The sequence below is a fragment of the Peromyscus eremicus genome, chromosome 1 (assembly GCF_949786415.1).
Source record: "Peromyscus eremicus chromosome 1, PerEre_H2_v1, whole genome shotgun sequence".
Taxonomy (NCBI): Eukaryota; Metazoa; Chordata; class Mammalia; order Rodentia; family Cricetidae; genus Peromyscus; species Peromyscus eremicus.
The window spans coordinates 54213878-54241201 of record NC_081416.1 but is presented as its reverse complement, the minus strand read 5'-3'; the positions used below and the strand labels follow the sequence as shown (position 1 = coordinate 54241201).

The 27324-nt window shown below is 50.4% G+C and overlaps 2 protein-coding genes across 2 annotated transcripts; both read left to right on the top strand.

Annotated features, from left to right (window-relative positions):
* The first annotated feature begins 613 nt into the window (after window positions 1-613).
* Window positions 614-4426, top strand: LOC131902753 (uncharacterized). Its single transcript, XM_059253756.1, has 6 exons — window positions 614-744; window positions 855-965; window positions 1320-1414; window positions 1622-1720; window positions 3950-4016; window positions 4130-4426. The coding sequence occupies exons 1-6, from the start codon at window positions 622-624 to the stop codon at window positions 4424-4426; spliced, it is 792 nt and encodes a 263-aa protein (XP_059109739.1). The 5' UTR covers window positions 614-621.
* Window positions 4427-9791: 5365 nt separating this feature from the next.
* Naaladl1 (N-acetylated alpha-linked acidic dipeptidase like 1) lies at window positions 9792-27323 on the top strand. The gene is made up of 19 exons (XM_059262388.1): window positions 9792-10021; window positions 14288-14993; window positions 15074-15246; window positions 15323-15444; window positions 15809-15931; window positions 19970-20253; window positions 20338-20442; window positions 20915-21000; window positions 21132-21251; window positions 23728-23813; window positions 23896-23959; window positions 24041-24108; window positions 24260-24351; window positions 24438-24528; window positions 25944-26025; window positions 26104-26277; window positions 26354-26441; window positions 26545-26637; window positions 26848-27323. The coding sequence occupies exons 2-19, from the start codon at window positions 14728-14730 to the stop codon at window positions 27032-27034; spliced, it is 2304 nt and encodes a 767-aa protein (XP_059118371.1). The 5' UTR covers window positions 9792-10021; window positions 14288-14727; the 3' UTR covers window positions 27035-27323.
* Window position 27324: the final 1 nt, after the last annotated feature.

Here is a 27324-nt window from a genome sequence, read left to right as displayed (position 1 = left end):
CGCCTGACTGTTCTTAAAGTCTTGATCCTCCTCCTCCCATCCTCTGAGTACTAAGACTACAGCTGTGTTTAAAGTATTCACTTTGGGGTTGTAATTGGATTAACACCCTGGAGATGGTCGTGGGCTCCTGAGATAACTCCGTGGGTGAAAGCCTCTAAAAAAAGGCTAACAACCCAGGTGTGTTACTTCAAGTCAAAGGTGGAAGATCTTCCGATCTTCACACATGGGCCAGATGCACAGTGGCAATATACTTTTTTTCAAAAGTATATTGTGTGTATACTGTGTGTGTTGATCACTTTTCTCCTCGTGTGGCAAATACCTGATGAAACAGATGAAGTGGGAGGTTGTTTGGGCTCACAGTGGAAGGATGTGCTCCATCGTGGCGGCAACGTCATGGCAATGGGAGCTTGAGGAGTCTGGTCACGTTGCTTCTGCGTTTGTGATGCAGGGCCAGATGTGTGCCAGTGCTCAGTTCTCTTTCTGCTTTTCATTCTGTCTAGGCCCCCAGCCCCTGGGATGGTGACATCCATATCTAGGGCGGGTCTTCCTCCCTCAGTTAACCCAGTGTAGTAACTTCAGTGACATGCCAGGAGATTTGTCTCCTAGGTGATTCTGATTGTCATGGTGACAATATTAACCATCAACACAGCATCCTGTATCATATTTGCTGAGGGCTTTACCATCTGGGCTGCACCATGGTCTGTCAACACTAGCTTAGGGGTTCTGACTTGCTGGACAGAGCTGGTAATGGCCACTCCCTAGACCAATTACTACCCCAAGAAAACCAAGCTTGTTAGAAAAGGCAAACAAGTAGGATGGGGAAGCGGGTCACCAAGCAGATCTGTCTCCCTCAGTCTCCCACAGGCAAACTGAGTGCCCACTCCAGGCAGACCTTGACAACAGCAATGAAGCCTGCTGAGCCACGGCTAGAAGAACCAGGGAACTCCAGGGAGCACAGCGTGGAGGTGACAGCAAGCCCTGGGGGCTCCCTCATTTACTGCTGATCCTAAGACAGAAGGCAAGGGAGAGAGGTGGGCTACAGAAACTCTTCCTTAGCCTGGGCCAAGACCTGTATTCCTGATCCTCAAACTCCTCTTGCTGCTGGGGCGTCTTGGGTCCTTCTCCAGCTGGAGGGCCGCCTCTAGGAGAAAACTCATTTGCCCTGTCCTTTCCACTGCTACCTCCCCATAAGCTGAGGGGCAGAGACCAAATCCTGTAAAGCAGATTAACGGAAAGGGCAAAAGGGAAGGAAGAAGGGCTAGGCTCCTGGGTTGGAAGCCTCATGCCACTTCAGTCACCAAGGCACCTTCTCTGCAAAGCCATCTTCAGAGCAAAAGTCGGAGCAGCAGTCGGAACCCACTGTCGCATTCCTGTTCACACTCCTGAACACCCCTGAGCCCAAAGATGCTGAATCGTAAGGTTACCTGAATGGGTGTGTGTCTGAGTGGGTGGGTATTATCTTAGGGAGGTGAAGGACAACCCACCACCACCACCACCACCTCCATTCAAACCTGTGCTGAACAGCAAGCAGGAAGGCCCACACATGACTGACGGAGCTGGGTCCCTGGCTGGGAACTAACAACTGGCCTCCAGACCCTGAGGTCTGCTCTCACCTCCCCAGAGACACGGAGGCACTGGAGAGACAGTTCCTGGGTCGGGATGACTGGGGCCCTAAGCGGACTTCAGAGGAGATGCAGAATTTGCAGAGAGACTGCAAGAGGTGAGCTTCAGGGACATGTGGGGCCAGTTTGCAGGACAGGATGGTGAAGCCAGGTCTGGTTCTTAGCTGAGGGCTTTGGCTGCTGCTGTGGCTTTGGGTCTTCACTTGCCCTGAATCCTCTGCCTGTGTTCTCTTTTGTCTTTATTCTGTCCCAACCTAGATAAGCTCCTTGCCAGCAGGGCCCTCACCTCCCAGGCAGGACCTGCCCCACTGGTTAGTGACCCCAGCCATGGCTGAGTGGCAGCAGGCTAGTGTATTGACCTTTAACTATCAAAGAACTAGATAGGTAGCTGGCTGTGGAGGGGTTCTGTTCTGTGATGTCAGCCAATGGAGCTTGGGGTCTGCTCAATTCTACCTGGCAACAGAGGTCTTGGGATGGACGTCTTGCCTTTCCTCCACTGCTTCATGCCTTTAACCATGGATCTGAGCATTGCAAGTTTCCACTCACTCACCGCTGGCACGGAGTTCTCAGGCAGGGCTGATTTCATAGAAATTCACCAACCTGGAACCATAGAGTCCTGAACCAGCCCTGATACAGCTCAAAGGGATGGCCTGCTTTCTGCCCTGCTCCATGGAGACCTCAGAGGACTCATGGCCCAGCCCAGGTGATAAGCAGCCTGTCTCTTGCTAAAGAAGAGTTGGGTGTGGGTACACACAAGCAACCCCAGCATTTGAAGGTGGAAGCAGGAAGACCAGGGAGGTTCAACATCATCTTCTCTATGAGAATTCTCCGTCAGCCTGGGCTACTGAGATCTTGTTATAAATAAATAACAAATGAGGGTTGAGGATGTAGCTCAGTTGGTTGAGTTTTTGCCTTTCAGGAAGCTGGGATTCCAATCCCAGTATTGTATAAACTAGGTGTAGTGGTGCATGCCCAGAACCTCAGCAGTGGTGGGTGAAAGCAGAAGGATCATGAGTTCAAGATCTTGTCCTGAACTTGTCTCTAGAGTAAGCTTGAGGCTAGCCTGGGCAACATGAGAGTCTGCCTCAAATTTATGTAATTAATTACTTACAATAAATAAAAATAAAGGGGAGGGGCTGGAGATATGGCTCAGCAGTTGAGAGCACTGGCTGCTCTTGCAGAGGTCCTGGGTTCAGATCCCAGCACCCATATAGAGGCTCACAGCTGTCTATAGCTCTAGTCCCAAAGGATCTGATTCCCTCTTCTGGCCTCTGAGGGCACCAGGCACAGAAGCAGGCAAAACATTCATAGTGTAAACTAGAAATAAGTTAAAAAAAATTTTTTTTGTTTTTCAAGACAGGGTTTTACTGTGTAGCCCTGGCTGTCCTGGAACTGCCTCTGCCTCCTGAGTGCTGGGATTAAAGGCCTAAACCACCACCACCCAGCAGAAATAAGTAAATCTTTTTTTTTGGTTTTCTGAGACAGAGTTTCTCTGTGTAGTTTTGGTTCCTGTCCTGGAACTCACTCTGTAGGCCAGGCTGGCCTCGAACTCACAGAGATCCACCTGGCTCTGCCTCCTGAGTGCTGGGATTAAAGGCGTGTGCCACCACGGCCCGGGTGTGAGTAAATCTTTATTTATTTATTTGTTTATTTATTTATTTATTATGCATACAGATGAGGGCACCAGATCTCATTACAGATGGTTGTAAGCCACCATGTGGTTGCTGGGAATTGAACTCAGGACCTCTGGAAGAACAGCCAGTGCTCCTAACCGCTGAGCCATCTCTCCAGCCCCTGTAAGTAAACCTTACAGACAATGCTGGGAGGCTCAAGAGGTGGCTCAGTGGTTAAGAACATTGATTGCTCTTCTAGAGGATCCGGGTTCAATTGTCTGTAATTGTCTGATACCCTCACACCAATGCACATAAAATAAATAACTAAAAAAGTAAATAAATAAATAAATAGATAAGAATGCTGGGCATGGTGGCCCATGCCTTTAAATCCCAGCACCAGGAGGCTGAGGCAGGCAGTTCTCTGTGTGTTGTTTGAGTCCAGTCTTGTTTACACAGTGAGTTCCAGGCCATCCAGGGCTACATAATAAGACCCTGTCTTGACAACAACAACAAAGCAAAACAAAAATGTTAAAAAAGGGAGAAAGCGGCTGACGCAAGTTGTCTAGAAGGAACAGTTCCCTCTGCAATGGTAATGTGGCTGAGTCCAGCCTCCTAAGGGAGCGCTAGCCACCAGAGCTGACGCAAGAAGTGTGCCTATGGAAGGGGTGACTGGGAAGAGAACGTGGGGCTCAGGGGGCCTCTCCTTTACCCTAGGCTTCAGGAGGCCCTGAACTGTAACCAGAGGGACAACCTGGCCCTTGAAGAGAAGCTAGAAAACCTGGTGAGACCTTAGGCCCAGAGCCATGCCTCGCCTTGGCTCCTCCCTGCCCCCAGCCTCACCCCTTTCCCCCGGGGTCAGCCACCCACCTCAGGTCCTGCAATCTTTTGTCCCAGGCTATCTCATTGTACGAGAACCTAGAGGAAAGTCTGGTCACTTCAAAGGACCCTAGAGTCACCCAGGAGATAGCTAATGTCTCCCAAGAGGAAGTAGAGGGCACCCAGGAGAAATCAGAAGACACCGAGAAGGAAGCCTTCACTCTTAGGCGTCTGAGGAGAGATTCTGCCCCGCGCTACTCCCTTGGGCAGCCCACGCCACAGCCGTCAGCCATGGCCAGGCCTGAGACCAGAGAACGGATACCTCCTCGGGAGGCTGCTCCATCAGTCAGCCCCCTCTTTAAGCCCCAGCAATAAAGATCCCCACTGAGTTGCAGAACCAGGATGGGCCTGTCACTTGGATAGAGTAGAATCCAGCCACGCCAAGGAGAGCTGGGTCTCTGGACCTTCCTAATACTCCAGCCCTGCTTTCAGACTCACTCAAGGAGTGTTCTGTGGTAAGTCCAGGGTGGGACAGGGAATGGCTGTACTTCATCCTTGAGCAGCAAGGCTGTAATCTGAGAGTACAGATACAACACACTAAGGTCAGTAAGGATTTCTTCCCACCTGTGACCTCCTACAGGTCACTACCCCTTTTGTAGGCCATGGGGTGGGAAGTAGGAAGATGGTGGGAACTCCCCAGGGCCTGGAGATGCATGTAGATCTGGGCTGGGACTACCTGAGGGCTTTGCCTCTCAGTATTGGTCCAGCCTAGGGAGCCTCACTAGGCACCCACAATCCCTAAAGGGAGAGAGACAAACTGTGTGTATGTGAAGAGAAGTCCCAATTTCCAAAGCCGGACTGGGGGTGGCGTGTGACTCAATGAGCAAAGCTCTTGTCACACATGCTGGAGGACCTGAGTTCGAGTCCCCAGAATCCACATAACAGTGGGATGCATAACATGAGTGGGTATAATCCCAGCACTCCTGAGAAGTGGGGGGTGGAGACAGAAAGACCCAGAAGCTCTCAGGCCAGCTAACCTGGCCTATGTTGTGGGAAAATAACAAAGATAACCTGTATAAACTGACAATATGACTGCTCCATGGTATGGTTAAGGGGGAAGTTTTTACTGTGGAGATGAAAGAGAACAGCCAGAGACATTTCTTGAAAGAATCCAGAGTAGAGAGAGAACATGGCCAGCAGACTGGACCTGGTCAGGGCTGTCTGTGAGAGAGGAGAACAGCAGGGTCTGGGGCACAGAGAAAACACAGTGAGAGAAGCAGAGAAGAGCAGAGAGATCAAGAGAGAGAATATCAAGACTAGCCAGGCAACTGGGTGGGGGCGGGGGCGGGGGCGGGGGCGGCGACGGGGGCGGGGGCGGGGGCGGAGGGGGGCGGGGGCGGGGGCGGGCGCACTACTTTAATCCCAGCACTCAGGAGGCAGAGGCAGGCGGATCTCTGTGAGTTCCAGGCCAGCCTGTTCTACAGAGTGAGTCCCAGGACAACTAGGATGGTTACAAAGAGAAATCCTGTCTCGAAAAACCAAAAAAAAAAAAAAAAAAAGAAAAAAAGAGAAACGTATAGTAGGGTATAGTGTGAATTCTAATTGGTCACAATAATAAAAACCCAGAGCCAGATATCTGGGTAAATGCTGAAAGATCAGAGAGACAAAGGAACAAGCCACAGCTACCTGTTACCTCGCCAACTCCTCAGTCTGAAAGGGGTGAGCTCCTGTCTTCTCCCACCTTAGATCCCTCTCTGCCCAGCCATATCATTTCCTGACTCCACCTCCCTAGTGCTGGGATTAAAGGTGTGTGCCACAACCGCCTGGCTTCTATGGTTAACTAGTGGCTAGCTCTGCACTCTGATCTCCAGGCAAGTTTTATTTGTTAAAGCACAAACAAAACATCACCACAGTAGGGAATGAGTAGTAGCTGGGGAGGAAAACCTTCGGTAAAAGTCAGTTGCACCCTGCTCCACTTCAGGTAAATAACCTATGCATTTCTGGAGCCCGAGCTAGAATTCCTCTCTAATCCTCTTAAGGTTTTTTTTTTTGTTTTGTTTTGTTTTTTGTTTTGTTTTGTTTTGCTTTTTTGAGACTGGGTTTCTCTGTGTAGTTTTGCACCTTTCCTGGAACTCACTCTGTAGCCCAGGCTGGCCTCGAACTCACAGAGATCCACCTGGCTCTGCCTCCGGAGTGCTCAGATTAAAGGAGTGCGCCACCACCGCCCAGCAAATCCTCTTAAGTTTAAAAAGGATAGGAAACCCTAGAAAGAATGGGGGTGGAAGTCAGGTGACCTTGGGCCTGCAGACACCATCCAGAAGGAGTTCCCTGCCTGAGGCGGCTCCTCCAACCAGGCTTGACTCTCCTGCCACCCTCAGAATTGGGAATCAAAGCCAGGGCCTCAACTGTGCTAGGCAAGTGCTTTACCATTGAAATACAGCTCCAGCCCCCTCTTCTCTCCCTCTGTTTGGTTTTGTAGTGCTGGGGGTTGTTCCAAGCTGAGGGCACATGTGGTTTGACCCTGTCTCAGCTTAGGCTGAGCAGAGCTCACACCTTTGATTCAACAGTACATCTCTTCAGAGACTCAATTCTTATCTGATGATTGGAAGGGTCCCAGGCATCCTCTTCACCCATTTCCTGCCATCCTTGATCACTGGCAAAGCTGCACAACATCATTTTCCCAAAAGGAACCACCCAATATTGAGGTTAGCCAGGGATGTTTTGGCCAACAGTTAAATGATGAATCCACTTAACTGTTTGAGGACCTCTCCCCACATTTATTAGAGACTCTCATTTATCATGTATAAAAACATTTCCCCGGGCTGGAGAGATGGTTCAGAGGTTAAGAGCACTGGCTGTTCCTCCAGAGGTCCTGAGTTCAATTCCCAGCACCCACATGGTGACTCACAACCATCTATAATGAAGTCTGATGCCTTCTTCTGGCCTGCAGACATAAATACAGGCAGATCACTATATACATAATGAATAAATAAATCTTAAAAAAACATTTCCCCAATAGATAAAAATTTTCCTACTTATTAATAAATAGGTTTTCTGTCTCCCTGCCCCCCATAGTAGGTTTCTCTGCGGACGCAGTAAGCCAGATCAAGTCCATTGAAAAGGTAAAACAACAGGTATATTGAAGAAAGCAACCACCAGGCGAGTTCTCCAGTCCCAGAGGTGGAGGCCAGAGAAGCCACGCCCCTAGAGTGAAACAGGGATTCTTTGTAGGTTGTAGGCAAGGGGTAATGTGGTGTCTGCCAGAAACTGCGTTTGTGCCAACGTATCGTCAAAAGCTGAGCAGTTAGGCGGGATGTCTGGGCTGCTGGTGGCATCAGGGAAGAAGTGGCAGTAGTGGCCGAGAATGCGGAACTGGGCTTTTGGGCACCTTTCCTTTATTTGGAGACTCTCTGAGCAGGTGGGGTTTGGAGAGGGAGGAGGAGAGAGAGGAATGGGACTTTCTGGCCCATGCACGGGTGAGCTGGAGGTTCCAGCTGAACAATTATGGTAATAAAACCTATTCCCACTGTAGGGTAAAACGGCCAGCCAAAGAAACCCACCCTGGCCCTGAGACCAGAGCCAGTGAAAGAAACCCACCCTGGCCCTGAGACCCAAGCCAGTGAAAGAAACACTTTAGCCCTGAACCCAGAACCAAAGAAATATACGCTGACCCTGAAACCAGTGCCAAAGAAACATACTTTGGCCCTAGAATCAGAGCCAGTGAAAGAAATATGCCCTGGCCCTGAAATTAGAGCCAAAAGGCCAAAATGGGCCAGCGAAAGAAACATACTTTGGCTCTGAAACCAGAGTCAAATCTGCACCTGACCAACTAAGCAGAACAGTAACCAGTCCCTGAGCACGAGATCTATCCAATCTGAGCTCAAGACCTGAAATCTGACCAATGCCCATCTGAAACTCTTCCTCCTGGAAAAACTGCGCCCCTAAGAAGCCCTGTGTCTGTTTAATTTGTGGCTGCCCCTTTTTCACCCTGGCTGAGGAAGCCCCTTTCCTGGATCTTCCCTCCCAATAAATCTCTTGAAGTTTAGGTGAGACCTTCTTTCTCCGGAGCAGAGACCAACCTGGGCAGAGCGGAACTGAGCTGTAATACTTTCCTTGGGGAAACCTTCCCTTAGCAGAGTGGACAACTCTAGGGAACCGGAGCAGAATTGTAACAACTTCCCTGGGGAATCCCTCCTCTTCTGGAGCAGAGCTGTGACAGTGGGGAAGTCTTTCTCTAGAACAAGGCTGCAAGCTGCTCTGCTTACCGTGACCTGTGGTATTCCTTGGCTCCCAGTTGCCAGAATACTTTTCCATCCGAGCTGTAACACTTAGTATTCCTCGGCTCCGGATTGCAGAATCCCTTCCCATCTTAACCACAGTGCTTACACCCACCCTCTTTGTGTCCACAACATCATTCAATTTAGATTGGCTTAATCTTGAAGTATATATAGTTCAACAGGACTGGGCAAGATAATAAAATGCTCCTAAGCGTTCTGAACCCTTAGATTGGTTGACATTAATAAGGAAACAAAATTCTAAATTATAGTTAATAAGGGGGAGGCACATGTGCTGCAATGCTTGGGGGTGTCAGAGGACACCTCTGTGGAGATGTTCCCTCTCTTCACCTCTACATGGGCTCTCGGGATCAAACAGGTCCCCAGGCTTGTGTGGCAAGCTGAGCCATCTCTCTGGCCCGGAACCAGTTTCTGATAAAAAATAAACTGTCTCTGGTGATGATTTCAAGCTCTTGCCAGGTTAGTCAGGAGGGTCCCACAATACATCATTTTCCTCAGGATTTCACTGTCAGCAATAACTAATTGTCCCATCACACTTTTATGTAACAAACCTCTTTCTCTGACCAAAACATCATTTTTGTAATTGCTGTTATTGGCATATCTCAATTTCCTTTTGGGTTGGGTAGGAACTAAATTCCAGAACTCACAACCAAACTGTCTGGTTATGCAGATAAAAGTTACTTTCCTTGCCTAGTAAGGGACAAGGTGGAACTTAGGAACAGACCAGCCTGAGGGCTGTGCTTGACTTTCTCTTTCAAAGCAGAGTGAATAGACTAACTAAGGAAACATCAGGGGCTGGAGAGATGGCTCAGCAGTTAAGAGCGTCTGACTGCTCTTCCAGAGGTCCTGAGTTCAATTCCTAGCAACCACATGGTGACTCACAACCATCTGTAATGATATCTGGCGCCCTCTTCTGGCCTGCAGGCGTACATGCAGACAGAACATTGTATACATAATAAATAAATAAAATCTTAAAAAAAAAGGAAACATCAGAAAGTTTGAGGGGTTCCAGGGAAGGAGTACCCCACCGTAGGGACTTCCATCAAGAGCAGATCATTGTGACCTGACTTACCTGTTCCCTCTGACAGGCCTCAGGCCTGGGAACCTAGGAAAGCAGGCTCTTAGGTACTACCAAGGCTGCCGGGTTGCCTCCAGCTAGCTCGCAGCCACACGGGTATAGATGCCCTAGCTCCCCTGGCCCTAGGGTTCTGGGCTTCAGAGTTGTGTTGTTCTACACTCAGTCCCGATGGCACTCCTGTTGACACTGCCGGGCAGTACCCGCCTAATAGTCTCTTTCAAATCCAAGTCCCACCACCGAGGAGCCGTGGAGGCTTTAAGAGGGCCTCTCAGTTCACACTCAGTTGGCTTCCCGGGATCTGGTAGTCAAAAGAAGTTTTGGTGTCCACCAAAACACGGTGTCCGGTCCTCCAGACGTCTCTGTCCTCCAGACGCTGGGCTGGCTGACAGACCCTCCTCTGATCCTCTGGCGCCCTCTTCAGGAAGTGCAGAGCCAGTGGGGCACCGTCTGGAGACCAAACGGGACAGCCGCTGAGTGAGTGTGGAGCCAGCCTCATCCCTGCTTTCCACTCTAACCACGGCCGCTGAGGGACCGTGACCGGACGTACTCCATCGGGAGCACAGTTGACAGGCTCCTGTTGGGGTCACAGGATTCAAGGTGACTTATCCTAGTGAATTCTGATTATTCTCTGCCCTCTCTGGAGAGGCCTAGGAGAAGCAGGGTTTGTTGTTTGTGTGTGTATGTGTGTTTGCTTAGCATATGTATACTGTTATGTTCAGATCACAGGGACCCCCAAAAACCACTAACGAGACTGAATGCCATATGTAAAAAGCAAAGAGGGCCCCCCTCCCCCCCGCAAGACAGGGTTTCTCTGTGTAGTTTTGATGCCTGTCCTGGATCTCGCTCTTTAGACCAGTCTGGCCTGGAACTCAGAGATCCACCTGGCTCTGCCTCCCAAGTGCTGGGATTAAAGGTGTGCGCCACCGCCTCCTGGCGAGCCTTTATTTCAAGCTTGGAGCTTGGTCTCTGTGACGAAGCAGTGAGAGCAGAGAGTCCTGAGCCTGGCAGGGTGGGGTTTTTTATCATAGCAGAGGTTGGCGTGAGTGGATTTTCAGGGTTCAGTACCCTGATTGGCTGACATTTGTCTAGGGGGTACAGATGTGTTCTGGGAATGTTTGGAATGTCAGGTGTTTCTCCTTAGATGCAGGCCCTTCCTTGGAGGGGTCAGCTTATGGCTTTTCCTGGATCTGGATGTTGCTTGCCAATAAGCCTGTCCCAGAAGCTGTGTCTGGGCCTCTAAGCCTGTCATGGCACCTGTGTGGTCAAGCTGTTTTGGGGCCCCACACACATGCACAAGCATGTTTGCACATGTGTGTGAGTGTTCATGCACAGGAGTAGGAGGGAGTAAGACCTGCTGAGCCACACCCTTGAGTGATGAGGGGCAGTGGTCCAGGTCCAAGGGTGGAGGGTGACCTCAGATGGGGACATGGGACTGCCTGTTCTGTCATGGTACTAGGAGGGCAGGGCAAGGGGATGGGCCAGAGCTAGGAGACTGAAAGCTGGGTGGGGAGAAGGTGTGTGAGCTTAAGAGAAGAGAGCTGGGGGTTGGGGATTTAGCTCAGTGGTAGTGCGCTTGCTAGAAGCCCTGGGTTCGGTCCTCAGCTCTGGAAAAAAAAAAAAAAGAGAGAGAGAGAACAGGGCTGGCAACATGGCTCAGTGGGTAATGGACTTGTTACCAAGCCATCCTCTGACTTCCGCGTGTTTGCTGTGGTATGGACACATACATATACATACCTAGTGTTGTTGTTGTTTTAAGACTTATTTATTAAGATTTATTTATTATGTAAACAGTGTTCTGCCTGAATGTATTCCTGCATGCCAGAAGAGGGCAACCATATAGATGGTTGTGAGCCACCATGTGGTTGCTGGGAATTGAACTCCCAGCTTCTGGAAGAGCAGCCTGTGCTCTTAACCTCTGAGCCATCTCTCCAGTCCTTGTTTTAGTTTTTTTGAGACAGAGTTTCTCTGTGTAACAGCCCTTACTGTCCTGTAACTCACAGAGATCTGCCTGCCTCTGCCTCCCGAATGCTGGGACTAAGGATGTGCATCTCCACACCAGGTCCACATAGCTAGTATTTAAACAAACAAACAAAAAACCATGTTTTTTTAAATTTATTTTTATTTTATGTGCATTGGTGTTTTGCCTGAATCTATGTCTGTGTGAGGGTGTTGGGTCCCTGGAACTGGAGTTACAGACAGTTGTGAGCTGTCATATGGGTGCTGGGAATTGAACCCAGGACCCCTGGAAGAGCAGTCAGTGCTCTTAACTGCCGAGCTATCTCTCTGCTTCGTAACTAGCATTTTAAAATCAGAGAAGAGACAGTATAAGACCTGTGGGTGCAGCCAGGGCAGTGGGAGGACCTTGTTCAGACTTGAGGAAGGAGGACCCTCGGAAGCTTAAGACGGTTTTCTGGTTGTGCTCAGAGACGTCATTGGGAAGGGAGCTAGGTCCTGTCCTGCTTGTGGTCTAAATGGGCATTCCCAAACATGAGGCAATGTCACACGTGCTGTCTGACACACACCTCGGTCACGTGACATTACAGCAGAGGTACAGGGTGTTTTCCACTGTTGGTGGCTGAAGCAAAGAGGATGGAGGGTCAGAGGCTGGGCCGGGAGAGAAGGGATAACAGGTGGGAAGGGGCTCAGATGGATGGAGGGAGGGAGGGAGCTCACGGGCTTTAGCTCTGCACTGAATTCCACCAGTGCCCACAGCCTAGAATGTTCAGAGCCAGGGTTATAGTGCCCATCCAGCCAAGGTGTCTGAATGTCTATGGAAGTGTAGACACTAAATGATTCCAACAGCCTGAGCTGACTTCTTTCCTTTGAGTACAGTGTGTTGTATATGCATCCGTGAATGTTTGTATACATTCGTGCATGTGTGTAGAGGTCAGAGGTCAATGTCAGTATCTTCCTTTATCCCTTACTACCTTTACTTACTTGTTTGTTTGTTTATTTATTTATTTATTTATTTTGCCCTGGCTGGCCTGGAACTCTCTCTGTAGACCAGGTTGGCCTGGAACTCACAGACATCCACTTGCCTCCACCTCCAAGTGCTGGGATTAAAGGCATGTACTACTACCGCCCAGCTCCACCTTTATTTATTTATTTATTTAAAGATTTACTTATTTATTATGTATACAGCATATGTGACTGCAGGCCAGAAGAGGGCACCAGATCTCATTACAGATGGTTGTGAGCCACCATGTGGTTGCTGGGAATTGAACTCAGGACCTCTGGAAGAGCAGTCAGTGCTCTTAACCTCTGAGCCATCTCTCCAGCCCTCCATCTTTATTTTTAAAGATCTATTTATTTTTAACTGGGTGGATGTGGCACATGCCTTTAGTCCCAGCACTCAAGAGGCAGGGGCTGGTGGATCTCTAAGTTTGAGGCCAGACTGGTCTACAGGACAGCCAGAGTGAGACCCTGTCTCAAAAACCAAAACAAAGCAGAAGACTTGTTTTATTTGTATGGATGTTTTGCCTGCATGCATGTTTGTGTACCAAGTGCATGCTGGTGCCTGCAGAGGCCAGAAGAGGGCATCAGATCCTCTGGAGTTAGGGGGACTGGTTGTGAGCCACCATATTGGTTCTAGGAACTGAACCTGGGTCCGATACATGCGGAATCATCTCCAGTCCCTCCATCTTATTTCTTGAGATCGGGTCTTTCATTGAACCTGGAGCTCCCTGGTTTGTATGGCTGGTTTGTACTGTAGCCCTGTATTCCAGAAGACCCCCGAGGATTCCCTCTCCACTCCCCAACCCTGGTGTTGGGGTTGTAGATGGGAGCCACCATGCCCAGCCTTGTACCGAGATGCTGGGGATGGAACTCAGGCCCTCATGCTTCACAGAGGCGTTCCACTGACTGCGCCTTCTTCCTGACACTTTTTTTTAAGGCAGGGTTTCATGGGGCTGGCCTCAAACTCACTCTTTCCTAGGCTGGTCTGGAACTCGAGGTCCTCCTGCTTCCACCTCCAGAGGGCTGTGACTGCAGGTACCATCAAGGCTGGCCTGAGTTGATTTCTCAAATGTTGTTCACTATGCATCTCTGAGACCCAAACCAGACTCAAGCACAGCTGCACACTCACTCTTGACTAGGTGTCTCACCTGTGGCTTCAAATGTTCAAAAAACTAACTCCTTCAGGACAGGGTGTGTCTGTACCCTGAGTGTCATCTGGGCCTCTGTTGTTCAGTTTATCAGCTAACCTTAGCAACTGTCCCCCAGTTCCTTCTAAGGAAGGTATGTGCTCTCTAAACTGACAATCTGCTGATAAGACCCAAGGCCACAGTCTGGGCCCTGATAATCATCAAGCCTGTCTCTCTCTCCCACTGGACTTTGCTTCTCCAGGGCCTGCCATGAAGGTAGCTTAGGGCTGAATAAATGAAGGTAAAAGCATAGGAGGAAATAGATGAGAAAATGGGTGGATGGAGAGGTGGTTGGGAGTAAGGGGGTAAGTGGGAGGGTGGAAGAGGAAGACCAGTGGATGGGAGGAAGGATGGATGAGAGCAGAGCATGGTGGTGCACCCTTTAATCCCAGCAGAAGTGGGAGAGGCTGGCAGATGTCTGTGAGTTTGAGACCAGCCTGATCTACAGAGCTGTAGGCCACCCAGGGCTACACAATATGATTCTGTCTTTGAAAAAAAAAAAAAAAAAAAAAAAGGATGATGGGTAAATTCCACATCTGGAGATGGAGAACCTTGCCTGGGTGATGCGGGCTTCCTGGTTTAGATTCTGCAAGGTTAAGGCTCCCCTTCAAGAGTCCCACTTCGTCCCACGAACTGGACCTTCTGAGAGGTAGAAACAGAAAATCCTGCCAGCCTTTCCCTCCTTTCATGCTCTGACACTGGGCTGTAGACATCTCCACAGACGGCGTCTTCTTCATGAAGCCGACAGCACGGTTTTCTAGTGAGGAAAATGGACTCAGAGAAGCTAAGTGAATTGTCTAACATGACACAGCTTGTCCAGCAAAATGACATCATTTGACTAAAAAGTCTGCTCAGGCCATCAAGGCACCAGTGCCAGAGACTGACTGGCCTCGGTGAGGACGCAAAGATGACTGGGTTCCCAGTGGGGCGGTCAGCAGGGCCCCGGATGTCCTGGACCTGTGGTGTCAGTTTGGCAGGGGAACCATGGAAGGGCCATGCCCTTTGCCAGCTGTAGTGTCCCCGAATTATCCTGGTTCCTTCAGAGAGCCCTTCCAGGTGAACAACTCAAAATGTGGTTCAGGTGTCAGCTCCTGGCTGGTACTTCAGGATGTTCCCTGGCTCTTCAGCGCAGGGGCAAAAGAACAGCACCACTCGTGAGTAATGGTTAACCAGCTAGACACCCTATATAAGGAAGCCCAGCCAGGGCTGCTGGGCTGTTTCCACAGGATGCACTGGGTGAAAATCCTGGGGGTGGCCCTAGGGGCTGCCGCCCTCTTGGGGCTGGGGATAATCCTGGGCCACTTTGCCATCCCCAAAGCAAGTGACCCTCTGGCCCCCAACACTTCAGACTCCCAGGACCTGGACCTGGCCATTCTTGACTTGGTAATGGGTCAACTAGATGCCAGCAGGATCCGAGAGAACCTTCGGTAAGAGGTGGGTCCTCCCAAACCCCTGGTAGCCAGAGGCCTCCCCTGACAGACTCCACCCTCCCCTGCTCACCCTGCAGAGAACTCTCCAAGGAGCCACATGTGGCCTCCAGCGCCCGGGATGAGGCCCTGGTGCATCTGCTGCTGGAGCGCTGGCAGGATCCTGAGACTGGCCTGGACTCAGCCAAGACCTCTGAGTATAAGGTCCTGCTCTCCTTCCCCAGCCCCGAGCAGCCGAACACTGTGGAAGTCGGTGAGGTCCTGGCCAGGAATGCCGGGGTGGTGAGGGCTGCTGCTGGGCCCAGTGCTGACCCAGCCTTCTCACACAGTGGGCCCCAGTGGAACGGTCTTCCACTCCTTCCAACCCGGAGAGAAAAATCTGACTGGGGAGCAGGTGGGGCCCAATGTGTTGCAACCTTATGCTGCCTACGCACCCCCTGGGACCCCAAAGGTGAGCCTGGATCCCCTACTACCATATTCTAGTTCTCCTTGGTTCCCCCCCTTCCTGCTCTAAAGCAGAGGCATCTGAGAAATGCTTCAAGTGGAGCCCAAAGCCCCACCACCACCACTGATCTTACACATGCTGTTGTTATTCCTATCCGTTAATCATTCAACAAACACTAGTTAGTGCTCCCTGCTTAAAGCCTGGTATAGGCACCTAGATAGAGAAGAGGGGAGCCATTTTTTTGGGTACACATATCTTTGGGTGAGGAGGAAAGAGAACCAAAATTCTTGTTGCTGCTGTTCAACCTTTGTCCCCCTTTGTACCTGCCTTTGGCCAAGCCTGGCCTACAGACCTCTCCTTTTGGGATTAGGGCCTCCTCGTCTATGCCAACCGAGGCTCCGAAGAGGACTTCAAGGAGCTAGAGACTCGGGGCATCAACCTTGAAGGCAAAATCGCTCTGACTCGCTATGGGGGTGTGGGGCGTGGAGCCAAGGTGAGTAGCATTCACCATGCAGGGACCTGGTGGAGAAGGGCCAGGGATGGACAGAAAAACAAGGGGAAGAGAGCAGAGAGGAAGCGTTGCTAGGAGAGGGAAGGGGCCGAGCTGTGGGCTTATGTGGGCTGGTGTCCCCTGAACACCCCGGCTCATGCTGCCTGGTACCCCAAGGGCCAACAGAGTCAAAAACCTAAGCTCTTGAGTTCTTTTTTTTTTTTTTTTAATTTTTTTCCCCTCAAGACAGGGTATCTCTGTGTAGCCCTGGCTATCCTCGAACTCACAGAGATCTGCTGCCTCTGCCACCGGAGTGCTGGGATTAATGAAAGATGTGTACCACCACTGCCCAGATAATTGGCAGATTTTAAAAAGATGTTTAGAAAGTCTTTTTTAAACCTTTTTTTACACTTATTTATTCATTTTATTTATTATTTATTTGAGCGGGAGAATGTCTGTGTGTGGGAACAGAGGACCACTTGCAGGAGTCAGTTCTCTCCCTCCACTCTGTACATCCTGGGTGTTGATCTTGGGGTGTCAGGCTTGGTGGCAAGCCCCCTTTACCTGCTGTGCCAGCTCACCTGCCCAGGAATTGACTCTTTAAGCTGTGTTTTATTCAGAGACCCAGCGATCTGCGAAAGCAGCAGGCTAACATCTTAAAAACTGGCATTTCCTCCCCAGCCAGGGGATTACCCAGAGAGACTGGGGGAGAGACAGAGGCAGGCAGGAGCTCATTCTGGATCAGTCAGGCCCCTCTGCTCAGGGCCAGCCACGCTCGGAGACTTGCAATGTTTGTGTCTCTCCTTTTCATCTACGGCATGGCCTGCTCCTTCTCGGGGTGCTGAGCTCAGACCCCGAGTCTACTTGGTGTCTGCTGATACCAACTGTGTACTCCGGGGCCTGGGCACGTCCTACAGGCTCTTTTCTGCAATACAGAGGGTCCTGGGGCTCCATGGATGGCTGCCAGTCTAGCCAAACTGGAAAGCTCTAGGTTTCAGGGAGAGAGGCTATCTGAAAAAATAAGGTGAAAATGGAGCACACCTTTAATCCCTGAAGAGGGAGGCAGAGGCAGAAAGATCTCTGTGAGTTCCAGGCCAGCCTGGTCTACAGAGTGTTTTTCAGGTTGGAAAAAAAAAAAAAAAAAAAGCCAGGGGTGATGGCACACAGCTTTAATTCCAGAAAAGACAGGAGGATCTGTTCGACTTTAACTTGGTCTATGTAGAGAATTCCAAGACAGCTAGGGCTAAATAAATAAAACCAACAACCGAAACAAACAAAAATAAAGTGGAAAGTGATCATGTCCACAGCCACTTGTATACAGAAAGAGAGAGAAACCAACAAAAATAATTGAAAGGGAAGGCTGGGACGGGTGCTGTTTACTCTCCTCACCAGCTCTTCAAGGGAGGTATCTCAGCCTAGTCAGGGCTTCTTTCTTTTTTTCTTTTCCTTTTTGGTTTTTCAAGACAGGGAGGGTGTCTCTGGCTGTCCTGGATCTCACTCTGTAGACCAGACTGACCTCGAACTCACAGAGATCCTCCTGCCTCTGACTCCTGAGTGCTGGGTTTAAAGGCGTGTGCCACTGCTTGGCTTAGTCAGGGTTTCTGTTGCTGTGATAAATACCATGACAAAAGCAACTTGGGGAGGAAAGTTTATTTTCCTTTTCTCATGTAGCAAAGGCTGGCCTTGAGTTTACTGTGTAGCTAAGGATGACCCTGAGCTTCTGACCCTGCTGCCCCCACCCACCACATGCTGGTATTAGAGGTTTACGTAATTACCAAGTTACGTAATTGTTAATCTCCTTTTTGTTTGTTTGCTTGTTTTTTCATTGTTTTGGAGTCTCATTATGTAGCCAAACCTAGCTTGAAACTCACTGTGTATCTCAGTTAATCTTGAACTCCCAATCCTCCTGCCTCAGCCTGCCAAGTTCTGGGGCTGCAAGTGTGCACCACCACGCTCGGTGCGATGCTCACTTTTTTTTTTTTTTTTTTTTAAATGATGTATGGGGAAGATTGAGAAAAGGCCTTACACTACAGCCCAGGCTAGCCTAGAACTAACTATGTAGCCCAGGCTTACCTCCAACTCAGGGTGATCCTCCCGCTTCAGCCTTCTGAGTGCTAGGATTACAATGTGAGCTACCATACCTGGCTTGGCTGTCACAGTTTCAGAGTCTACGGTGTGTTAAGAACCTTGGCGATATGCACTGTAGCTGTGTGGTCGCTACAGAGTGTGGGTTCACGCGGGTCCGTGGAATGAAGACACAGGGGCATCTTAGGAATGAATTTAGCCTATCATGGCTGTAGGGGGGGTCCAGCCTCGAAGGGAAGGACTGAAGCCCTTTTCCCTTCGCCTAGGGCATATTTATTTACAGTTTAGATAGTTAATTTCCACACCTTCAAAGCAACCTAAAAGGAGCTCCCAGAGACCAAATGCCAGGTGCAAATTACTTGAATTAACAGGTACCTCGGTTTTCCGGGTTTCCTGGACCAAGTTTTGTATAGGCCTTTGATCCTTGGGGGGACTCTCTGATCCTTGACTCTCAGACAAGATTCAAATAGGGCGATAAGAGAAACAAAAGGTGTGGTTAAACATAGGAAGGATTAGGGCTAGGTGCTGCTCTCTGGAGCCAAGCCAGGAGCTCAGCAGGAATGCCGCCACAGTGCACCATCATTACTGTCCATGTTCAGCACCTTAGCATTGTTTGAAACCAACATTCCAGGGGCTCTGGAGATGACTCAGCTACTAAAAGTACATACTGCTCTAGCAGAGGGCTTGAGTTCAGTTCCCAGACCCCGTCAGGTGGCTCACAACTACCGGAAACTCCAGTTCCAATGGGATCTGGCACCTCTGGCCTCCTCGGGCATTGGCACTCACGCACATACCTACTTAGAGACATACGGACACATATGCACAGACACAATTTAAATAAATAATAAAATATATCTTTACTCTTTTTGGGGGCGGGCAGGGTTTTTCTGTGTAACAGCCCTGGCTGTCCTGGGACTGTATTTGTAGACCAGTCTGGCCTCAAACTCACAGAGATCTGAGCATTGGGATTAAAGGCTGTGTGTGCCACCACACCTGCTTTGTTTTGTTTTATTGAAATTGAAATTCCATTTAACAATGTCTTCTTCTCCCATTGCACCACAGGCCTCTAATATTCTCAACTCCACTTCCTTTTGTAATTTTAATTGATGTGTATGAGTGTTTTGCCCGAATATAAATGCAGTACCCACAGCGGCCAGAGAGGGCATTAGATCCCCTGGAATTGGAGTTATGGATGGTTATGAGCCGCCATGTTTGTGCTGGAAACTGCACCCAGGTGTACTGGAAGAGCAGCCAGTGCTCTTTTGTTTTTTTTTGTTTGTTTGTTTTTGTTTTTCCAGACAGGGTTTCTCTGTGTGGCCTTGGCTGTCCTGTAACTTGCTTTGTTTAGCAGGCTAGTCTTGAATTTGAGATCCACCTGCCTCTGCCTCCCTAGTGCGTTCGACACCATAGTCTGGTGCAGCTAGTACTCTGTCTATCCCTGCCAACTTATTTATTTTTCAATGAGAAAGGACTTCAGACGTTTGTTTATGTGTCTATGTGCATGTTTGTGTTGTGTGGGTGCCTTCAGTGGCCAGAAGAGGGCATCTGATCCCTCTGTGATGGAGTTACAAGTGTAAGCATATATTTTCCGGGTGGTGAAGGTGGCACATACCTTTAATCCCAGCACTGGGGAGGCAGAGGCAGGAGGATCTCTGTGAGTTCGAGGTCAGCCTATTCTACAGAGCAAGATCCAGGACAGGCACCAAAACTACACAGAGAAACCCTGTCTCGGGGGAAAAAAAATGAAGATGAAGAGAAACAGGTTAAATTAAAAGACCTAGCCAGAAATGAGCCTAAGCTAGGCTGAGCATTCACAACTAATAAGAAGTCTCTGTGTCATGCATGATTTGGGAGCTGGTTGGTGGCCCAAAAGAAAAAGCCTGGTACAGGAGGAGGCATAGGGCATGCCTGTCCCCATCTGTCACTTACACACAGCCTCCTCTGTGCCTTCTGCAGGCCATTAATGCTGCCAAACACGGAGTGGTCGGAGTGCTGGTGTACACAGACCCTGGCGATATCAATGATGGAAAGAGCTTGCCCACCGAAACCTTCCCCAACTCCTGGGGGCTGCCTCCCTCTGGTGTGGAGAGAGGCTCCTACTATGAGTATTTTGGGGACCCTCTGACTCCCTACCTTCCTGCTCACCCTTCTACTTTCCGCCTGGATCTTAACAACATCTCAGGATTTCCCCCAATTCCTGCCCAGCCCATTGGCTTTGAGGATGCAAAAGACCTGCTCTGGTGAGCCTATGCCCAGTCCTTTGCCTGTCCACAGAAACCTGCAGATGCCAAACTTACCCTCACAGGCACTCTCTTCCTCCCCAGTAACCTCACTGGAGCCTCCGCCCCAGATTCCTGGCAGGGAAAGTTGGGCTGTGACTATAAGCTGGGGCCCGGCTTCAATCAGGATGGGAGCTTCCCAGCAGACAGGTGAGGGGGCTTCTCTGTTCCCTCCAGGTCCCCCAACTCCCTTCCTCCCTGATGCCTCTTACCTGACTTTCCTTCTTCCCTCTTCAAGACCATCCTCCAGCCCTCTCCAGAACAGCTTGGTCTTTGAGGGAAGCTCACTGAAAGGGCTACGACCCTCCAAACCCAGGAGGTCTCCCTCCCCACCCCACTTCCCGCTCCAGCCACTGCCTCCTTTGAACATGCTCCAGGACCCAGGCAGTGCACTCTTGGCCAATGTCAGCTTCCCCATCTGAGCATTCCTGCTACCAAGTGTCCCCTCTTCCCAAGACAAGGAGGCTCCCAACCCAAAGAGGGACGGCTTTGCTTATTGCTTTTCTTGGTCCTACTGGGCAAGTGACTACCATCACCTCTCTTGGCCTCACTTCCTCCTGAATTTGATAAGGGGACAGGAGAGGGCTTAAATTCTAATCATATCCTTCATCCCACTCCCTAGTGAGGTGAAAGTGAGTGTCCACAACACTCTGGAGCTGAGACCCTCCTCCAACGTCCTGGGCATCATCCAGGGGGCTGTGGAACCTGGTGAGCCCCTGGCCCAAGCCCTACCACTCCCCTGCAAGTCTCCCTGGGTCCTGGCCTGGTTGCAGCCCACCTTGGTCTGCCTGTCCTCTGCTGTCCTTTCTCTGTGCCCCTGACTCTGGTCCTCCCTTCAGATCGTTATGTGATCTATGGAAACCATCGGGACAGCTGGGTACATGGAGCGGTGGATCCCAGCAGCGGCACTGCTGTCCTCCTGGAGATCTCCCGAGTCCTGGGGACCTTGCTAAAGAAGGGTGAGGCTGTCCTCTCTCCTAGTCACTCCCCCAGAAGCCCCAGAGTCATTTCTAGCCCACTTCTTCCGTTTCCTCCATCTTCAGGGCTCACCTGAGCCAGGCCATGAGCCCCGGAGGCATAAGCTCCTGGGTACCAGACCCTGGCCTAAGGAGTCTCAGGGCTCAAGGAACAGATTACTGATATATGCAGCCATCTTCAGGGGCCTCCTGTGTGTTCTGGTAGAGTCAGCCCCACAGGCTGTAAACATGGTCTGCCCAGGCTCTACCCACTATTCTGGTGACATTCCAGCACCAGAGTCTCTCAGGAGAAGGGGTAGTGGATTCGCAGGTAGGGCAAGGGGTCGTAGCTAGGAAGGAAGCTGAGCAGCCAGGGACAGTGGCACCCAGAGGAGCGGGCAGGAAGGAGGTCGAGGGTGTCTGTGTCCAGGTTGGAAACGGCACTTGAGACATGAACTGGAGAGTTGTTAGCAATGACAGGAGGTGAAGCAGATGCAGCCAAGATCAGCTGAGGAGTCAAGTGATGAGCTGGGGACAGACAAGCAGACCCCTGGAGCTCTGAGCGAGACCAGCCAGTCTAGCCCACTTGGTGAGTTTCCAGCCGTGGAGACCTCATCCAAAAAAACTAAAGGGTTACTTGGACATAGCTAATATTTTCCTTATGCATTTATTATAGTTTAATACATCAAAGTAGACAGAATCTAAATAATGGATTCTCCTATAGATTGTCAGGAAATACTAAGAAATGGTGTGGAGATATGTGCTTTCTGGAAATGAGAAAACAACGAAAAACACCAAAACCGTAAACAAAGCTAACCTGGACTGCACACATACACTGGCTCCCACACAGGAGAACCTTGGAGATCCTGTCTCCCTTGTGCCCTTTTGTCTCTAGGCAGCTTCTTAGCTGTTCTTGTCTTTCAAGATGCTGGCATTTGTTGCATTTCCCTGAGTCTGGGTGAGCCTGATGGTAATTTCTGGCAAGAAAAAGTGTGGGGATTTATAGCTGCAAAGATGCAGTCAAACTATATATAAAGTTTATTTTTCTTCCTTAAGCCAAAAGATGAGTGTAAGCTCAGACGTCAGGGGGCTGAGGCAGGAGGAGTGCCAGGAGTTCAAGGCCTAGTCTACAGAGTGAGACTATCTCAAGTAAATAAGTAAGTGAAAGGTTGGGGTTGCAGGTCAGTTGGTAAACTGCTTGCCTAGTGAGAGGCCCTGGATTAGATCCCAGCACTTGGATCCCAGTGGAGGCAGGAGAATTAGGAGTTCAGAGTCAACCTCAGTTACACAGTGAATTTGGAGTCAGGCTCTGATACAAAAAAGATGAGATCTCTCATGGTAGCACATGCCTGTGATCTTAACACTGGGGACGCTGAGGCAGGAGGATGGTGAGTTTAAGACCAACCTGTGCTACACGAGTAGTTCTAGGCCAGACTGAACTCTATAGCACGACCCTGTTTCAGAGAACAACAGTGGGGTTGGGGGTTTAGCTCAATGGTAGAGCGCTTGCCTAGCAAGCACAAGGCCCTGGGTTCGGTCCTCAGCTCCAGAAAATTTAAAAAACAAACAAGCAAAAAAACAAAAACAGAGAACAACAGTGTAAGACTCAACAAGAATGACCAAATGATCCAGCCGCAGCTAGAGGTGACAAAAAACAGGGAGCATGTGGAGCTGAGGGAATATGGCGTCGATGAGGGGGTCCTTGGGTGTGGCTAGCACACTATGGGTAGGTAGCCTGGAGATGGAAGCCAGGCTGCAGGATGCTGTGGGAGGCAGAGTGGGCCCCTGGATAAATCGTAGGCCTCTGGAGGCAGATGTCTGGATTTGAACGTGGCTCTGCTGCCTACTGGCTATGACCCTGGGCAAATCATTTAAGTTCTCTCTGCCTCAGTTTCTTCAACTGTGAAATGGAAAGATACTGTTGTAAGGGTTGGTTTGGGATAAAGCCTTTGGACAAATATTATGAACAAATATTTGTATTATGAACAACTATTTCCTGGGATGCTTTGAGATTGAGGGTAGAGGTTCAAATTCCCTCAAAGCAGGTCTACCATGAACCAGAGAGGAGGTGGGGCATTCTGGCCAAAAGAGACCCTGACACAGGGATTCCCGGGGTAGGGTGTGTTGAGAGTGGGAGGCTAGAAAGAAGACTCCTCCTGGAAGGCTGGCAGGAGGGTGCTAGGGTCCCTGACACAGGCTGCACACCGTTTCTTTTTTCTTTTTGTTTGTTTTTTTGAGACAGGGTTTCTCTGTGTAGTTTTGGTGCCTGTCCTGGATCTCGCTCTGTAGCCCAGGCTGGCCTTGAACTCACAGAGATCCGCCTGGCTCTGCTTCCTGAGTGCTGGGATTAAAGGCATGCGCCATCACCTCCCGGCCGGCTGCACACCTTTTCTAGCTCCTCCATCCCTTCCATGTCCCCAGCCTACTCCTGAAGTCAGAGGACCCTGCCCTCCGACTCCTCATGCCCTCTTCTCTACAGGCACCTGGCGACCCCGCAGATCCATCATCTTCGCCAGCTGGGGGGCAGAGGAATTCGGGCTCATTGGCTCTACGGAATTCACAGAGGTGAGTGAACCCCACAGAGGAACGGGTGGAAGGGGTTCTTGGATGGGGCCGTAACAGACTGAGGTGTTCCCCCACCCTGTAGGAGTTCCTCAGCAAGCTGCAGGAACGCACAGTGGCCTACATCAACGTGGACATCTCCGTGTTCGGTAGGGGAGGTTCTGCCAGCTGAGGTGGGCTGGAAAAGGGAGGAGCTGGGTCTGAACAGGTCTCCTTGATTCCTCCCACAGCCAATGCTACCCTCAGGGCACAGGGGACGCCCCCTGTACAAAGCGTGATCTTTTCTGCCACCAAAGAGGTACAAGGGGGGGTGTGATGATCTAGTGGGGTAGGCAGGACGGGGGGCCAGGATCACAGTGGATCTGGAGATTGGAGTCTGGCAGAGACCCACCCCGTCCAGTTGCTGAGGCTGCGTTTCCCGAGCCATCACATGTTTCTCTCTGTACCAGATCAGTGCACCAGGTCCCAGCAGCCTCAGTATCTATGACAACTGGCTCCGATATACCAACCGCAGTAGTCCAGTGTACGGCCTGGTCCCCAGGTGAGCCCCCAAACCAGAAAGGCAGGACCACAGGCCCAGCACGTTCATCAAGCACCCTCCAAATGTTGTTCTCTTCCCTCCTCTAGCCTGGGTACACTGGGTGCAGGCAGTGACTATGCCTCATTCATTCACTTCCTGGGCATCTCTTCCATGGACCTTGCCTACACCTATGACAAGGTGAGCAGCGTCTGCCACGCCACTCCCCTCCCAGGACTGCTGCATCAAATCTCTGGGGTACAGACTAGCTCTAGCTCATTCACTAAGCAGCTGTGTGTCTTAGTTTTGTTTCCTGTTGCTGTGACTGACACCCTGACAAAAGCGACTTTGAGGAGGAAGGGGTTACTTTGGCTCACAAGTCCAAGTCACAGTCCATTATGGCAGGAAGTCACAGCAGCAGGAGCTCCAGAGAACATATCACATTCACAGTGAAGGGCGGAAAGCAATGAGTGAATGCATGATTACTAGTGCGCAGTTCAGTTTCTCCACCCTGACCTAGGGAATGGTGCTACCCAGTGTGGTCCTCCCACCTCAATGAATGTAATCGAGATAGACTCCCACAGACATGCCCATAGGCCATCCTGATCTAGACAGTCCCTTCTTGAGACTCTTCCCAGGTGATTCTAGATTCTCAAGTCGACAATTTTAACTAACCATTAACACGGCAACACAGGCCAACTGTCTTAGTTAGGGTTTCTACTGCTGTGAAGAGACACCATGACCACAACTCTTATAAAGGAACACATCTAATTGGGTGGCTTACAGTTTCAGGGGTTTAGTCCGTTATCATCCTGGTGGGACATGGTGGCATGCAGGCAGACGTGGTGCTGGAGAAGGAGCTGAGAATTCTGTATCTTGATCTGCAGGCAACAGGAAAGGATTGTGTCACTGTAGCTTGGGCATAGAAGACCTCAAAGCCCATTCCCACAGTGACATACTTCCTCCAACAAGGCCACACCCACTCCAACAAAGCCACACCTCCTCATGAGCTTATGGGAGCCAATTACATTCAAACTACCACAGCAACTTTCTTAGATTCTCTGAGCATGTTTATACTCACCGGATATTTGTGCTGATTGCATTGATTTGAAGATGCTCCATCTTACTCATTCTACAATCCTCTGTTGTGTCATGTTATCCTTAGTCAGGAGGAAGAAAAGACTACTGTCAATCAGTTGTAGGATGCCAGTGACTAACAGAACTGAGTTTGGAAATGCTTTTGTGGGTGTCAGCACTAATCAAGTAATGCTAGGGAACTAAGAGGAGTCACACACTGTTGTGGGGATTGAGGTAGGAGCTGCAGCTCCTCTGGCCTGCACCTCGAGTGGATGCTCTAAGGCCCTTTCTCCCACTAGCTCTGCTGCCCTTGGGTGGTGGAGCTGGGATCCCCATAGCTGACTCTACTGCCCCAAGTTCCTCCTCTTTCCTATCTGGGAGATACCAGGCAGGTTAGTCCCTGAGCCTCAGTTCCTTCTCTTATGCGGAAATTCTGAAGCTCACATCCTGGATGTGATGAGGACTGAGGCCATGCTGACACAGCTCACACACTGTGGCTTTCCTACCCCAAGCCTAGCCCGTCTTCCTTATTCCTCTAGGGCAAGACCTCAGCAAGGATCTACCCTACCTACCACACGGCTTTTGACACGTTTGATTACATGGAGAAGTTTCTGGACCCTGGTGAGGAGGGGACAGGGTCATTCTGAGGATAGAAGGATGGGCTGAAGATGCAGTCCTGGCCTCATGTCCCCTCCACAGGTTTCAGCAGCCACCAAGCTGTGGCCCGGACTGCTGGGAGCGTGCTTCTGCGGCTCAGTGACAGCCTCTTCTTGCCCCTCAATGTCAGTGACTACAGTGAGACACTACACAGCTTCCTGGAGGCTGCCCAGATGGGTCTTGGCACCCTATTAGAGCAGCATAATATCAGCCTGGGTATGCACACCCCAACACGGAAGTTCGGGGAACCCTGTGTCCCCAGGCAGAGCTAAGCCAGATGTTCCTCACGCAGGTCCCCTGGTGACTGCAGTGGAGAAGTTTAAGACAGCAGCTGCAGCTTTGGTGCACCGCATCTCAGCACTGCAGAAGAACAGCCCTAAGTGAGCATGGGCAGTGAGCAGGTGTCTGGGAGGGGGCACCAAGGGCACACACCAAGCTAGCAGCTAGACTACTGGCTTGTGGGGTGACCCACATGCCCTCCAGTCCCTTGCAGGTACGGATGGTCAATGACCAGCTAATGCTCTTGGAACGGGCATTCCTGAACCCAAGGGCTTTCCCAGAGAACCGATACTATAGGTAAGTCTATAGGTGGGGTGGAGCAATGATCTACCCAAAGAGGTTTCCTGCTTCACTGCACAATCTACTCACTGATGGCTGGGAATGAGGTCCTCCCTGCTAAGCCCTTTCTTTCAGAGACCAGACAGGGGGGCTTTTATGCTTGCCCGTGGACAATGCAGAGTTCCAGGCCAACCTCTCACTGACCGTCAGCTTGTTATTTCTCCGCAGTCACGTGCTCTGGGCACCCAACACAGCCTCTGCTGCCACATTCCCAGGTCTGGCCAATGCTTGTGCTAGAGCACAGCACGCCAACTCAGGATCTGAAGCGTGGGCTGAAGTACAGAGGCAGCTTAGCATTGTAGTATTGGCCCTGGAGGGTGCAGCAGCAACCCTGGAACCTGTGGATGACCTCTGACCCTAGCCTTATCTCTTGGGCTTTTCCTTTATCTTACATCTCACACCTGTTTCTCTGGGATATGTCCCAGTCTTTGCTGAGGATAGGAGCAGATTAAACCAGGAAACATTCTCAAGCTTTTGAGGCAACAGCTGGGGATCCTTGCAGTTAAAAAAACCTGCTCATGGTAGTGGGTGAAACTTGGGCCCAAAGTAGAGTGTAAAGGCCATTGCCCAACCCTGTGTCTTCTTGCCCTGCTCTTCAATGTTCTATCTCCACTCTTAACTCTCAAATAAATGAAGTCTAACAAG